We start from the raw sequence: 13,806 nt of genomic DNA on the forward strand, positions 1-13,806 counted from the left end.
GGCTGATCTCATTTTCTGCAGGTCAGAGGTCGGTCGCGAGCAGACGGCTGGCCTGCAGGTGTAAACGGCCTCTGCTTTACAGATGTGCCCTTGACAGAGGTGCGCCTCGCCGGCCTGCTTTATGACCGGAGCGGCCCTTTGAAGGCAGCAGCCAGGTGCCTGAGACCCATCTTAAAACTGATCTTCTCCTGATTGTGTTGGCCCAATTATTGCAACAGCCTTTTATGACAGCTCTGGAGCTTTGAAGAGTTTGGAGAGGGAGGCACTGGGCAGCAGCTCAGATTAAGGGGCCGTTTACACCACAATGTGAAACTTATTATGTGTTTTGGCTAATCGTTGTCATGGCAACACATTTTGTTTGATACGAAAACTTTAGTACAGGTATGTAGGCATGCAAATTAGAGGGCTCAATTTTAACAATCTAGTCGCAAAGTCTAAATGTCCGAATCCACTTTTGCTACTTTGAGGACGGAAAAATATGCTCTACGCCCCGGCGCATGGTCTAACAGGTTTCTTCCATAATGAGTTATGGGTGTGTTTTGAGAATAACGTGCACTAAACCAATTAGACTCTCATTTCACGTTCCCTTTAGAAGTCACTTGTGTCGCGCCATGGCACATTTGCTATTTACATGGCAGGTTTTGTAAGTGGAAAAACTGAATGCTCCACTAACGAGAAAACAGTTAAACAGGCCATCTGCAGCGCGAGGATAAAGAACGAGCCTCCTCCATTCAGCCTCTTAACTTTTTCTTTACTTTATTTTTACTCTTTACTCCTTTACTTACATGGATAAGGAAACGGTGTTGCATGCACTCTACTGAAGACCTCCATTAGCCTACATATTTAATTTTGTTTGTTCAGCGCAAAGATTTGTTTCAAAACTGTTTCTAAATTCAGTTCTAATTTCCAGCAAACGAATAAATGAACAATAACAATGAAGTGTGTTGGACTTATATCTAAACACACGTCCTATTATTTTGCCCCATATGATGCATACATCTCCAAGATCCCACAGGTAGACAAATCCAAACTTGTGTTTATTAAGACAAATGTAATTGTGTATAATATAAATACTACTACTACTACTACTATTACTACTACTACTAATAATAATAATAATAATGCTATACAAATGCAAATTATCATGAATAAACTGAAAAAAGCCCCCAGACATGAAGGCATGGAGGTAGTTTTTTTTTTTCTTATGTAAAGGTATTTGTGTATTGCTGTATATCCTGTGTATATTAAGCAATGTGTAACGTTTTGATCTGAATAGTCGCATAATCAACGCCCTCTGCGATAGACTTTAGACCAGCCTTCTGTTGGTCAGTGGCGCATTCTATTTCTGTTTCTCAAAATAGCAATGCACCAACAATGCACCTTATCACAGCTCCATTTTAGACCGGAACACCCATGAGTCCATAAAGTGGTGCAAATAAATTTGCTATTTAAACAACGTGGTGCAAACTGTGAAAATTAGGGTTGCGTTGGTCTGATAATAGCAACAAATCATTAAAGGATTTTTATTCGATGTTTGACAATCTTCTTCTAAACAAGAAGAGAGTGTAGGACATAATGTAGCTCCTCCCTTAAAAAAAGCAGCCAATGGCATTTTACCATTGTTTTGCCAGTGAAAGCAGTTAAATACAAGCACATAAAATTTAAAGCGTCTCAGGGCCTACTCACACTATGCCATCCGTACCGTGCCCAGTCCCGTTTCCCGGATCATTTGAGAAGTGTGAGTGCGCTGAATCGGGCTCAAGCACGGTTCACTTGGCCGGCCCTGGCCCGGTTGGAAGAGGTGTGCCTGAGCGCGGATCACTTGGGCCCGAAACCGAAAGCGAGACGTGACTTTTAAGGGGCTGTTTCATATGGATTTATTAATAATTCTTACTGTTCAGTGAACGCAAACTGCCGTAGTTTATTAAAGACGCAAACTCCTCACTGCACGACAGCTGCGCGCCTTCAGCAGACCTCCTCATTCCTGCAGCACGAGAGCTTTATGATTGTTTATGAGCGCCAAAAGTGGCGGATCTGTCCGGTGAAATATCTGACTGCATGTCACCGCATCCCTAAGGACTGTTTGGCGAAATATTTGACTGCATGTCACTGCATGACAAACGACTGAAAGGATATAACTAGAGTAATCTCCACTGTGCTACTGGATGAGAGCGTACGGCAAGCCGTTTTATCATTTAAACCTTGTTCTGACTATCCATAAATATATTTAGAGATATAATTATATTTTGACTAGTCATAATTATAATTCGACTAGTCAGAATGACAATTAGACATATCTGCAATTACAATTGTACTAGTACTAGGGATGTAACGGTATCAGAATTTCACGGTACGGTAATACCTCGGTATGAATGTCACGGTACGGTATTTATTGAATCATTTACAGGAAAAACAAAACTTTTGAAAATACTCCAAAAAAGTGCCAAAAGTGTCAATGACATACAAATTAGCCATCTATCTGTAAGCTTTGAAACAGGAACTTCAATTTTAATAACAAAAAATTATTAAACCATGTAAAAAAAATAAAGTTTCAATTTAGTATTGTCGAAAACTCATCACATTCAACATTTAATCACTCACTCACTTACTTAGATAGAGATGGGTTTAAAGGAAAATTATCATATAACTATAATCTGGTAAAAGCTGGTATCTCTGGGTATTTACAATGTCCCCTGCAACAGAAAAAAACCCTCTCATTTGGGACTGAGGATTCTGGGACAGAGATATGACTTGGCCCATGTTGACAGCAGTGGGTAACGTTGTGCATTGTCTTTCCCCCACTTGAGAAGACAAACCATGAGTGAGATAGAGGTCTCTTTGCGGTACAAGTCAATGTCTGCATCAATCTGAACAGTGTGCTGTGTTTCTGCAGTCCCCATGACTGCTATTAGTCGTATTCCCCAACTTGCAGGCACGTGCACACATAGGGCTCAACCTGTGCAGTGCACATGCCCTTTTTAGTCTTGGATAGAAAATGCCCTTTTAAAACGATCAAAAGTGCCCCCGCGATGCGACACAACCTCCGTCCAGCCCTTCAGTAGACAACACTGCTCTTGAGTATGCGCGCTCAACCCCCCCTCGGCGCTTTACAATACGCGCGCAACAACACAGCTGATCAGAACGCGCGCGACAACACTGCTATTCAGTACGCGCGCGGCGACAACACCCGCTTTAGGTTCGATCATTTCCATCTTTTTTTCATCTCCGCTACTAGCAGCACACTCCATTTCCGCATTACTGGATCTGTAGCGACAACAGACCGCAAAGGATTATGGCCACGCCTGGGCTGATGGGAAATGTAGTTTAAGCTACCTCCCGTTCGCTTCATTCGCCTGAGCAAATTTTCTCAGAAGACCTATAGTTTTACCGAGTCATGCGACTTCGGTAATATCGAAAAAAAGTAATATTGCGGTATGACGGTATTTACAATACTATTACATCCCTAACTAGTACGAAATCAGATTGGAGATATCTGCAAATATATTATGACTAGTCATATTCCTCCATTGACTTCCATTGAAAAATATTTGCAGATACCTCTAACTGAGTTTTGACTCGTCAAAAATCCAATTCAAGATATCTACAACTGTAATTCGACTATTAGTAAATTAATTAGAGATATCTTCAAATATATTTGTAAACATCTCTAAATATGACGAATTAAAGATATCTCCAAATGTATTATGACTAGTAAAAACTCAGTTAGAGACATCTCTAATTACAATTGTGACTAGTCAAAACTCAGTTAGAGATATCTGCAAATATTTTTCAATGGAAGTCAATGGAGGAATATGACTAGTCATAATATATTTGCAGATATCTCCAATCTGATTTCGTACTAGTACAATTGCAATTGCAGATATCTCTAATTGTTATTCTGACTTGTCGAATTATAATTATGACTAGTCAAAATATAATTAGAGATATCTCTAAATATATTTATGGAGTCAGAACAAAGATTTAAATGCTAAAAAGGCTTGCCATAGAGAGCGCTTCTGAACAGGGCAGCAGCGATGACGTAAGCGTGCCGAGGCCCGATATGGTGTGAGCGCGGGCCGTCGGGGGAGACGGGAGGGGGGACAAGCATGCTTTGGCCCGGTTTGAGGCAACTGTACCTAGTGTGAGTACTGCCTTAAAGACGGCGGAGCATGTCAGATACTAGAGAGTATTTGATTGGTCAGAAGATTTGATGAGAAACTAAAGTATGAAGTGACGTGAATAAAACCAATAATCCCTTTAGTGTAGAGCTGTACACAAGTGGAGCTGGGGTGGAGGAGGGATGCGAAAACATGCAAACTACACTAAGGTATTTAAATATTGAGAAGCAAGCTCATTGGCTGCTGAGGCGACGGCAATCAATCAAATCCAACAATGCACAGTAGTTTGAAGCAGCTTGGATAATACCTATCCTATCCTAGCCTATGCCACCAGTACATTTTTTAAACAGAGCTTCATATACAGTATGTCCAATAATGATAATAGTTTGCCATCTTTAACTTTACCATTGGGCCAAAATAAGTTACTTGTGGGCCCCGAGTTTGAACATTTGAACACCTTCCTGTATTTTTAAATCAAAACTCCATAAACTCTGAACACAAGCGGTAACAGGAGACACATCTGAAACACGTTAATACCATGGGCAAATGGCTGACCACTTGTGTCTGGATCACTGAAAAAGTGGACCTGGATTCTTTTAATCACCTCTAAGTCTTTATAGGCTCGAAAGTTTCCATCATCAAAGTGAACTCGTGCAGTAGTATTGCATTTAAATCAAATCACATTTTAAATAGTGCGCAGTGGCCATAAAGTTAGCCAAACTGGCAGGTCTGCCATAATACTGTGAAAATGTCCTTACTCTGTTAAACATCATTTAGGAAATATTTAAATAATAATAAAAATTCAAAGGGGGACTAATAATTCTGACTTGAACTATATATATATATATATATATATATATATATATATATATATATATATATATATATATATATATATATATATATATATACATACATATATATGTGTATGTGTGTGTGTGTGTGTGTGTATGTATGTATGCATGTATATATATATATATATATATATATATATATATATATATATATATATATATATATATATATATATATATATACAGTTTTTTCTTCTTTCCGCGGTTATGCGCGCATTATATTTCAAATGCATATGCAAGGTGACTGAAATTGAAATTAAAATACAAAACATACTGGGCCATTAAGTAAAAAAACAAAACAACAGTTATACTTTAAAGAGAACTTTAAAGAGAACATTGATGTTTTGAAACAAAACAAATTAACTGAAAACTATTAAAAATAAACCTGCGAGATATGTCCTGCGGCAAAATTATTTTATGAAGCAGCATTCAACTTAAGCTCTTTAGACCATGCGCCTGACCGTTTCTTAATGTTTTACCACATGTCCTTAAATCCATAAGGCCTATTTTTATTATTTTTCATTATTCGTTTATTATTATGTACAATAATTGTGACATAAAATTAAATAGTAAAATATAATCAACAACGAAAATGTAAATAAAAACGTAAATTAAAACATAAATGAAAAGGTCTTGTGTTAGTCCTACCAAAATAGCAAACACTGAAAATCTCTTTACATTTAGGCTAAAAGACTGCTTTATTTTTTTAATTTAGGCATACTTAGAATATTTGTACTGAATGTTTGTGCTTTCATTTTAGTTGTCTTTAACTTCTTTAATTCTATTTTTCAAAAAGAATCCTCTTTGCACTTAAAAAGTTTAGAATAACAATAAAGCATGTTAACAAATTTTAAATGATTAATAAAGGAATTATAATGCTTTGACTTATTGTTTAATCTCATTTACAAGCACAATAGCATATTTAAGGCTGCTGTGTGGGCTATTTCTGTCGGTTCGCATCCCATCCCTTTGCGCCCCCTGGCGGCTCATTCACAAACTGAAGTCATACACTAAAAACAAAGCGGCTCCTATTTCAAACGGCGGCGGTATATGACGCGGCGGTAATAGTCACTTTGAACTCTCACCTACTGTGTATATATATATATATATATATATATATATATATATATATATATATATATATATTGTGGCAGACCTGCACACGATTTAAAATGTGATTTGATTTAAATGCAATATTGTGTCAGAGCACTAATAAATTACCTTTTTTTCAGTGCTGTTTTGCATGTCCGTTATCTCTTGTTGCCACTTATTTTCTTGGTCCTGAAACAACAACAAAACAACACAAAAAATAGTTATACTTGCTTGTTTTAAGCAGTTGAACAATTCAACAATACATATATGTATTAACACCAAAAATCAACTTGAATCGATGATTGCACCACATTTTAATTATATGTCATACTGTAAATCTGAGTCAGAAAAAGTCAAGCTTGATTTTATTTATAGGGCATTTGCTGGATTGTGAAAGATGATGATGTCCGACAAAAGGTGAAATAACTTCAAGTGTAAACTGCTATACATTTAATGAGAATAAAATTAAGATAAGACATTTATATCTGGAATAACATGCTATGATGAACTGTTTATAAAAAGGCAGGGTAATTTTTGTTGACTTCATGTGATGTTCACACTCACAGACCTGTGGAATTTGATCAGAAAAGGGTGTAAGTAAGTGACTTGTGACTGACCCGGAGCTGTCTATGTCTCCTGCTTTCAGCTTCCTGTATCTGCTGTTTGAGGTGAATCACGGTCTGCTCCAAATCCTGAATCACCTCTGATGCCTGTAATCAACACAAAATAAACTCACATATTAAAATCAGCTCTTAGAGAAGACTCACAGTTGATCAAATCATAAAACCGGTTAGTGACTTCTTAAGTTGATCTCTCTCAGTTGATCTCTCTGTCTATTGTATGTTGTATCGCTGTATTTATTCTATAGTAATTGTAGTGATTCTGGTAGTGTTTGCTTTGGCTTTTCCGCGGTTGATTATTGTGATATCCCGATTGCAACAGAGAAATACTGGGATATGTCTCTAGAATTATGGTATTTCATGCCGTTCAGGCTTATAATCTTAAAATGCGGCCTCGTGAAAATGCATGCCTCCCACAAGAGTCAATATACAGACATCGCAGTGCTGCTCTTGTGATGATATTGCTCATATTTATATATAGGTGGGCATATATACAATTTTTTTTAATCTAGATTAATCTTACTGTAATATTGGAATTAATATAGATTAATCTAGATTAAAATGGCTTATTAAAATTCTGCTGAAGGGATTCAGAATATGTGTGCAACCCAAATAATGACTAAAAGTAAGTCTTTGACAATGGCTTTCTCGAGCCAGGTGGCGCATTAGACCAGGGGGTCATCTCGGGTTTTCAAAATGCATCACAAACTGCTTGAGAAACTGTTCAACTATGATAATTGGAGATGAAAATAAATTATTTAATAAGATGTACTTTTGTTTACTAACTGTTTATTCAGTTAAACATGAATGTTGACCTGTAGGCCTACATAAGCTCCAAACAGCAATTTTTGATTACCTTAATCCGTCTAAAGTCATAACTGAACTAAACAGAAATGGAATTAATACGTGTGAAGTATGCATATATTAGTGTCATTTTAAAAGTAAACACTGCAATCACACTATGACGTCACACACATTGCGAAATGTGAAAGGTTTTTTTTTTTTTTTCCCCATTCGGAGTGCATTATTTAATTCCATAACACTCTCACCAGTCCTCACTCCTTATTTGCATCTAATACCCCAGTTTGTCACTGGGGCATGAATGAAATGTTCATGAGTTAAAGTGAAACTGCCGAACTTCACCCAAAATTACATGAACCTCTTACATCAAGCACTTCACGTAAACATCTTAATTATATTATTGTGTATTAAGGCAAATAACTAGATTAACTGGTTCGAACCTCGGCTCAGTTGGCGTTTCTGTGTGGAGTTTGCATGTTCTCCCTGCCTTTGCGTGGGTTTCCTCCGGGTGCTCCGGTTTCCCCCCAGTCCAAAGACATGCGGTACAGGTGAATTGGGTTGGCTAAATTGTCTGTAGTGTATGAGTGTGAGTGTGAATGTGTGTGTGGATGTTTCCCAGAGATGGAAGGGCATCCGCTGCATAAAAACTTGCTGGATAAGTTGGCGGTTCATTCCGCTGTGGCGACCCCGGATTAATGAAGGGACTTAGCCAACAAGAAAATGATGATGAATGTCCATGTAAGCATAGTCAGTAGTGTCTTCAAAGTAAGTGTAAGATCCAGAAGTGCATCCTGCTGATTTGATTCAGAAGGGCACTTTCTTTTGTCAGACGGCTCACCGGTTTGACTTTCATCCTCTGTCATTCATTTTAAAAAGCACCCGGTTCATTGTATTTGTATATGTTTTATTCAAACGCTTAATTCTACAGGTGCCTGATAGTTAGATGTGGAGCTAAAAGTGATCAGATTCTCTCTAGTGAACTGCATCCATGTTAGCATGTCACGCTTGAGGTGGTAATTTAACAGTAGGAATGAATACACACAGGTTCAAAGACTCGTTCTCGCCACCTACAGTGCAATTCGACCAGGTATACATCCGCGCTAAAATATCAAGGTGAAAGTCATCATAGCTTGCGTAGAACAGACCCAGCTCCCAACCCAACTTAGAGAATAGATTAACGGCGATATTTGTTTTTAATCGCCCGATAAGTCTCGCGTTATCGCAGCACGTTAATGCCGATAACGGCCCACCACTAATATATATATATATACAGTTGATGTCAGAATTATTACCCCCCTTCAAATGTTTTTCTTTTTTTTTTATATTTTCCAAATGATGTTTAACAGAGCAAGGAAATTTTCACAGTATGTCTGATAATATTTTTTCTTCTAGAGAAAGTCTTATTTGTTTTATTTTGACAAGAATAAAAGCAGTTTTTAATTTTTTAAACACCATTTTAGGGACAAAATTATTAGCCCCTTCAGGCTATATTTTTTTCTTGATAATTTACAGAACAAACCATTGCTATACAATAACTTGCCTAATTACCCTAACCTGCCTAGTTAACCTAATTAACCTAGTTAAGCCTTTAAATGGCACTTTAAGCTGTATAGAAGTGTCTTGAAAAATATCCAGTAAGATATTATTTACTGTCATCATGGCAAAGATAAAATAAATCAGTTATTCAGTTATTACAGATGAGGTATTTAAACTATTATGCTTAGAAATGTGTTGAAAAAATCTGCTCTATGTTAGGGTGCTTTCACACCTGTGAATCGATTCAGTTGTTCCGAAACAGAGATTAGAATTGTTACATTGTTGCTCTTTGCTCTTGGAGCGGTTCGCTTTCACACTGCAAAGTTTCTAATCGGACCAAAAGAGCTAAAACAAGTCACGTGCGAGTAAACTCTCCTTACATTGGTCAGAGTGTCAGGGTTTATTTTGCAGCGTCCTGCTCAGCTGTCAGGAGAGGTGGTGATTTGGTGGTGATTGAAAGGGTGCGCGCGCGTGACGTGTCTGAGGAGAGACACGGTGGGGAGGGGTGAGAAGGGTGCGCGATGATGCCTATTTGAGGACTGGGAGAGAGACACGAGATTACCGGGAGATCATCACTCGTTTGCGGGCATCCGGAGACTCGCGAAACTTCCCGCCTTACTCATAATTCTCTCTTCATATAGCCGTAAGCCTATTACATATCCATAAAACACTGTGATATAACCGCGCTCGGATCGGATCGCTTTCTCACTGCAATCGAACCGCTCCAGGGTTCGTTTCAATCGAGCCGAGACCACCTCATTCAAGCGATCTCGGAGCGATTACTTTGGCGCGGAACAGAGCGCGATTGCCCTGTTCACATATGCCAATCGAACCGCGCTAACTGGGCAAACGAGATACGTTCCGATACAAAAGTGTAGGTGTGAAAGCACCCTTAAACATAAATTGGGGAAAAATAATCAAGCGATCTAATAATTCAATGGGGCTAATAATTCTGACTTCAAATGTAAATAACTTCAAGTTTAATAAAAAATAAATAAAATTAACTTTGCAATATACTCAATATTTGTGTACTCTATGTTCCAAAACCGTCTCAGCTCAGTCCCTCCGCTGGGGTTAGTTTACTGAAGCAGGTAGTGTAGCGGTTGATGCAGACAGACAGTGAAGCAGCCCACCAGGGTTTGGATCAGAGCTAATAGGATGTTCATCAGAAAGCCAGATCGGTTACAGGAATGCTTTGGGCTCGCTAACAGTTATGTGGTCGATTAGCACAAGAAATGAAAGAGAGTAACGCATGTGTAAGTGTAAGAGTAGATTGAAGATGCCTTGGCTGCAGAGACGGCGTGCTCCTGCTGGAAGTGGCTCATGTCAGCGTTATGCCTGGCCTGAAGTTTCTGCAGAGCTTCTTCATAGTGGACTCTCATCTGGTCCATCTCCTTCTGCAGAGTTGTGCTCCTGAAAAACACATTTTTTAGATAGAAACAAACTACAGGAGTATTTCCGTCTCACTTTCTCTGAATTGAACGTGAAGGATAAATGTAACACTGCCTTCTTATATGTGTATGATGCCTGGACATCTGTTTCCATCAAATCTCAGGGTGTGAAGGGTTTTTTTTCTTGTACCTTTGGTTGGCCTCTTGTAGCTCAGCACTGATGGAGGCGATTTGAAGCTCCAGCTCTGCTTTCTCCTGTGTAACCTTCTGCCTGAGCAGGTTCCCACTCTCCACTTCCACCGAGAGCTGCTTCACCCGAGTCTCCAGCTCACGGACAATATGCTCCTAGAGGAACACAACAGAACATAAACATTAACAAGCACATTTTAGTCAGAATGTTCATACCAGGGTTTAATTTGTGCTGGGACACCCCTTCCTCCTTGGGTAAGATGCCAGATCTGTTACCCCGAACTGTTCTGGGACCTCTCTATTCATAAATTAAGCACTGGTTCAAACTAATTAAAAAGCTTAAATATGATTCATGATACAAAAGTCATATAAAGCTCAGGTGAAGGGACTTTTTATTTGATGTTTGAGGAAATGTCAACTAAAATATGAAGACAGAATGAGACAAAGTAGCTTCTCATCTTTAAAAAAAACTACCAATAATATTTCTTTAAATCACAGCTCTGCCAGTTAGATTGAATGAGCTAAAGCACATCAGAAATATGACAGCGACAGATTATAATAGTAATAGTCGTTGAGAGGTCTCCATAATACTGGACCAAGCCTGAGGGAATGCTGCGGTGGTCATAAAGAAGTGGAGAGCATGAAACTGATTCCTGAAAGGCCCCAGTGACAGAAGAGTCTCCGCATTGATCCCGTGGGCCAGACTGTACACCCACTGGTGGCTTACAGTACATCTGCAGCTTCTCCATGGCCGTCCATTGTTCCCCAGCCTCTGGTGCCTAGGCTGCAGCTCAGCAAAAGAGGTTTGGCTACAGGATAAATGTTTGTGCCCAACTGAGCTTGATTTCTCTCAAGGTTTTTTCCTTCACTTTCGTCAATTGGTGAAGTTTGTTCCTCGCCACTGTCGCCACTGGCTTGCTTGGTTTGGGACTTGTGGAGCTGCGCATCGATGGATTTTCTCTTCAGTGTTGGGACTTTCAGCAGTGAAAATAAACCACACTGAACTGAACAAGTCTGAAAACCGGACTGAAGCAGTTTCAATTTACTATAACTTCTATGTTAAGCTGCTTTGACACAATTTAAATGGTAAAAGTGCTATGGAAATAAATACCAGTGATTGTCGCTGTAGTTTATCAATGTCACTCATCGGTGAAGAGCGCCAGAGAATAGAGCCAATCACAGCCCTTTCTGTTGAGCGCTTGACCAATCATAGGAGTGTAAGAAGTCGCTCGACAGGACTCATAAAGCGAGCAGGAATTTACATTTGTTCATTTGCTATAAATGCTCATGTTGTTCTGTGTATGTACTTGAGTTTTTAAAGGTACAGTTCATATATCTGACTGTATTTATTAAATGACAAAATTGTATTACAAATAAAATATAAATATATTTATACATTTTTCTTATGCTGTGAAGTAAAACGTAAAATTGTTTAGGGAAAGCATTGTTAATGCACCTTGACACACCGAGATATCGAACTGAACCAAATCGATGGCATGATAATCGTAACCGAACGAAACAAGCGACCAGTGTAGGTTCACACCTCTAATTTAGTCGTTTAGATGAGGGCACCTTTTTAAATGGAGCTGCGCATCGATGGATTTACTCTACAGTGTTTGGACTTTCAGCAGTGAAAATAAACCACACTGAACTGAACAAGTCTGAAAACCGGACTAAAGCAGTTTCAATTTACTATAGCTTCTATTTTAAGCTGCTTTAACACAATTTACATGGTAAAAGTGCTATGGAAATAAATACCAGTGATTGTCGCTGTAGTTTATCAATGTCACTCATCGGTTAAGAGCGCCAGAGCATTAGAGCCAATCACAGCCCTTTCTGTTTAGCGCTTGACCAATCATAGGGGTGTAAGAAGTCGAGCAGGAATTTACATTTGTTCGTTTGCTATAAATGCTTATGTTGTTCTGTGTATGTACTTGAGTTTTTAAAGGTACAGTTCATATATCTGACTGTTTTTATTAAATGACAAAATTGTATTACAAATAACATATAAATATATTTATACATTTTTCTTATGCTGTGAAGTAAAACGTAAAATTGTTTATGGAAAGCATTGTCAATGCACTTTGACGCACCGAGATATCGAACTGAACCAAATTGATGGCATGATAATCATAACCGAACGAACCATGGTACCAGTGTAGGTTCACACCTGTAATTTAGTCGTTTAGATGAGGGCACATTTTTAAATCTGATGCGCAATTTTTCTTCGCACATTGATGTTTAATGTTTAAATAACAACAGCTTAAAATAGTTTAAAGATTCTACTTGGTAACATGTCACTTTGACTTTTAATTTCTTGGATCAATTTCTAAGCCAAATCTTCACATTTTGGCTTTCCTATACAATTCTACCTAACTACTTTTCTATATTTCACACTTTTCTAAACAAATCTGAATTACTTTTCCAGCAAACACCCTCAGGCTGAGTCTGTTACAGAAGCCACGCCCCATTTTTTGTTATTAGCCGAGCTGGGAAGTGATTGACACATTTAGCCTCGCTTCTCTTGAGTTTTTTTTTTTTTTTCCCACTTTTATTAATTGGTGAAGTTGGTTCCTCACCCGCTGTCACCACTAGCTTGCTTTGTTTGGGACTTGTGGAGCTGCGCATCGATGGATTTACTCTACAGTGTTTGGACTTTCAGCAGTGAAAATAAACCACACTGAACTGAACAAGTCTGAAAACCAGACTGAAGCAGTTTCAATTTACTATAGCTTCTATTTTAAGCTGCTTTAACACAATTTCATGGTAAAAGTGCTATGGAAATAAATACCAGTGGTTGTTGCTGTAGTTTATCATTGTCACACATCGGTGAAGAGCACCAGAGCACTAGAGCCAATCACAGCCCTCTCTGTTGAGCGCTTGACCAATCATAGGGGTGTAAGAAGTCGAGCAGGAATTTACATTTGTTCATCGATGGATTTGCTCTTCAGTGTTTGAACTTTCAGCAGTGAAAATTAAACCACACTGAGCTGAACTAAACTGAACTGACATAGTTTCAATTTACTATAAACTTCTATGTTAAGCTGCTTTGACAATCTACAATCTAAGCTGTAGAAATTTGTATTGAATTGAATTTGAATTGAAGTTGAATTGAATTGAAAAATGAGCAGCAATTTAGAATCAATGATTTCTAAAAAAATGTGTGTGCTACATTTTTTTTTTATTACATAAATGCAGCCTTAGA

General features: G+C 38.3%; 1 protein-coding gene across 14 annotated transcripts in view; it reads right to left on the bottom strand.

The window, feature by feature from the left end:
• Positions 1 to 13,806, bottom strand: part of cep112 (centrosomal protein 112) — a 349,706-nt gene that overhangs the window by 229,127 nt on the left and 106,773 nt on the right. For 12 of the 14 annotated variants that reach the window (XR_015479978.1, XR_015479979.1, XR_015479977.1 and 9 more), the window contains exons 13-16: positions 10,603 to 10,757; positions 10,305 to 10,434; positions 6,682 to 6,774; positions 6,194 to 6,253 (exon numbers count right to left, since the gene is read on the bottom strand). Coding sequence is in view for 4 of the 14 variants with exons in the window: in NM_001327791.1 (NP_001314720.1) it covers positions 6,194 to 6,253; positions 6,682 to 6,774; positions 10,305 to 10,434; positions 10,603 to 10,757 (438 nt within the window). In the remaining 10 variants the exon portion in view is untranslated. Of the gene's footprint in view, positions 1 to 771; positions 1,671 to 4,149; positions 4,839 to 6,128; positions 6,254 to 6,681; positions 6,775 to 8,806; positions 9,232 to 9,911; positions 10,435 to 10,602; positions 10,758 to 13,806 lie in introns of those variants that run through there. The other 2 variants (XR_015479984.1, XR_015479985.1) reach the window with 2 other exon arrangements.

This window comes from Danio rerio, chromosome 3 (assembly GCF_052040795.2).
Source record: "Danio rerio strain M-AB ecotype USA chromosome 3, GRCz13ab, whole genome shotgun sequence".
Classification (NCBI taxonomy): domain Eukaryota; kingdom Metazoa; phylum Chordata; class Actinopteri; order Cypriniformes; family Danionidae; genus Danio; species Danio rerio.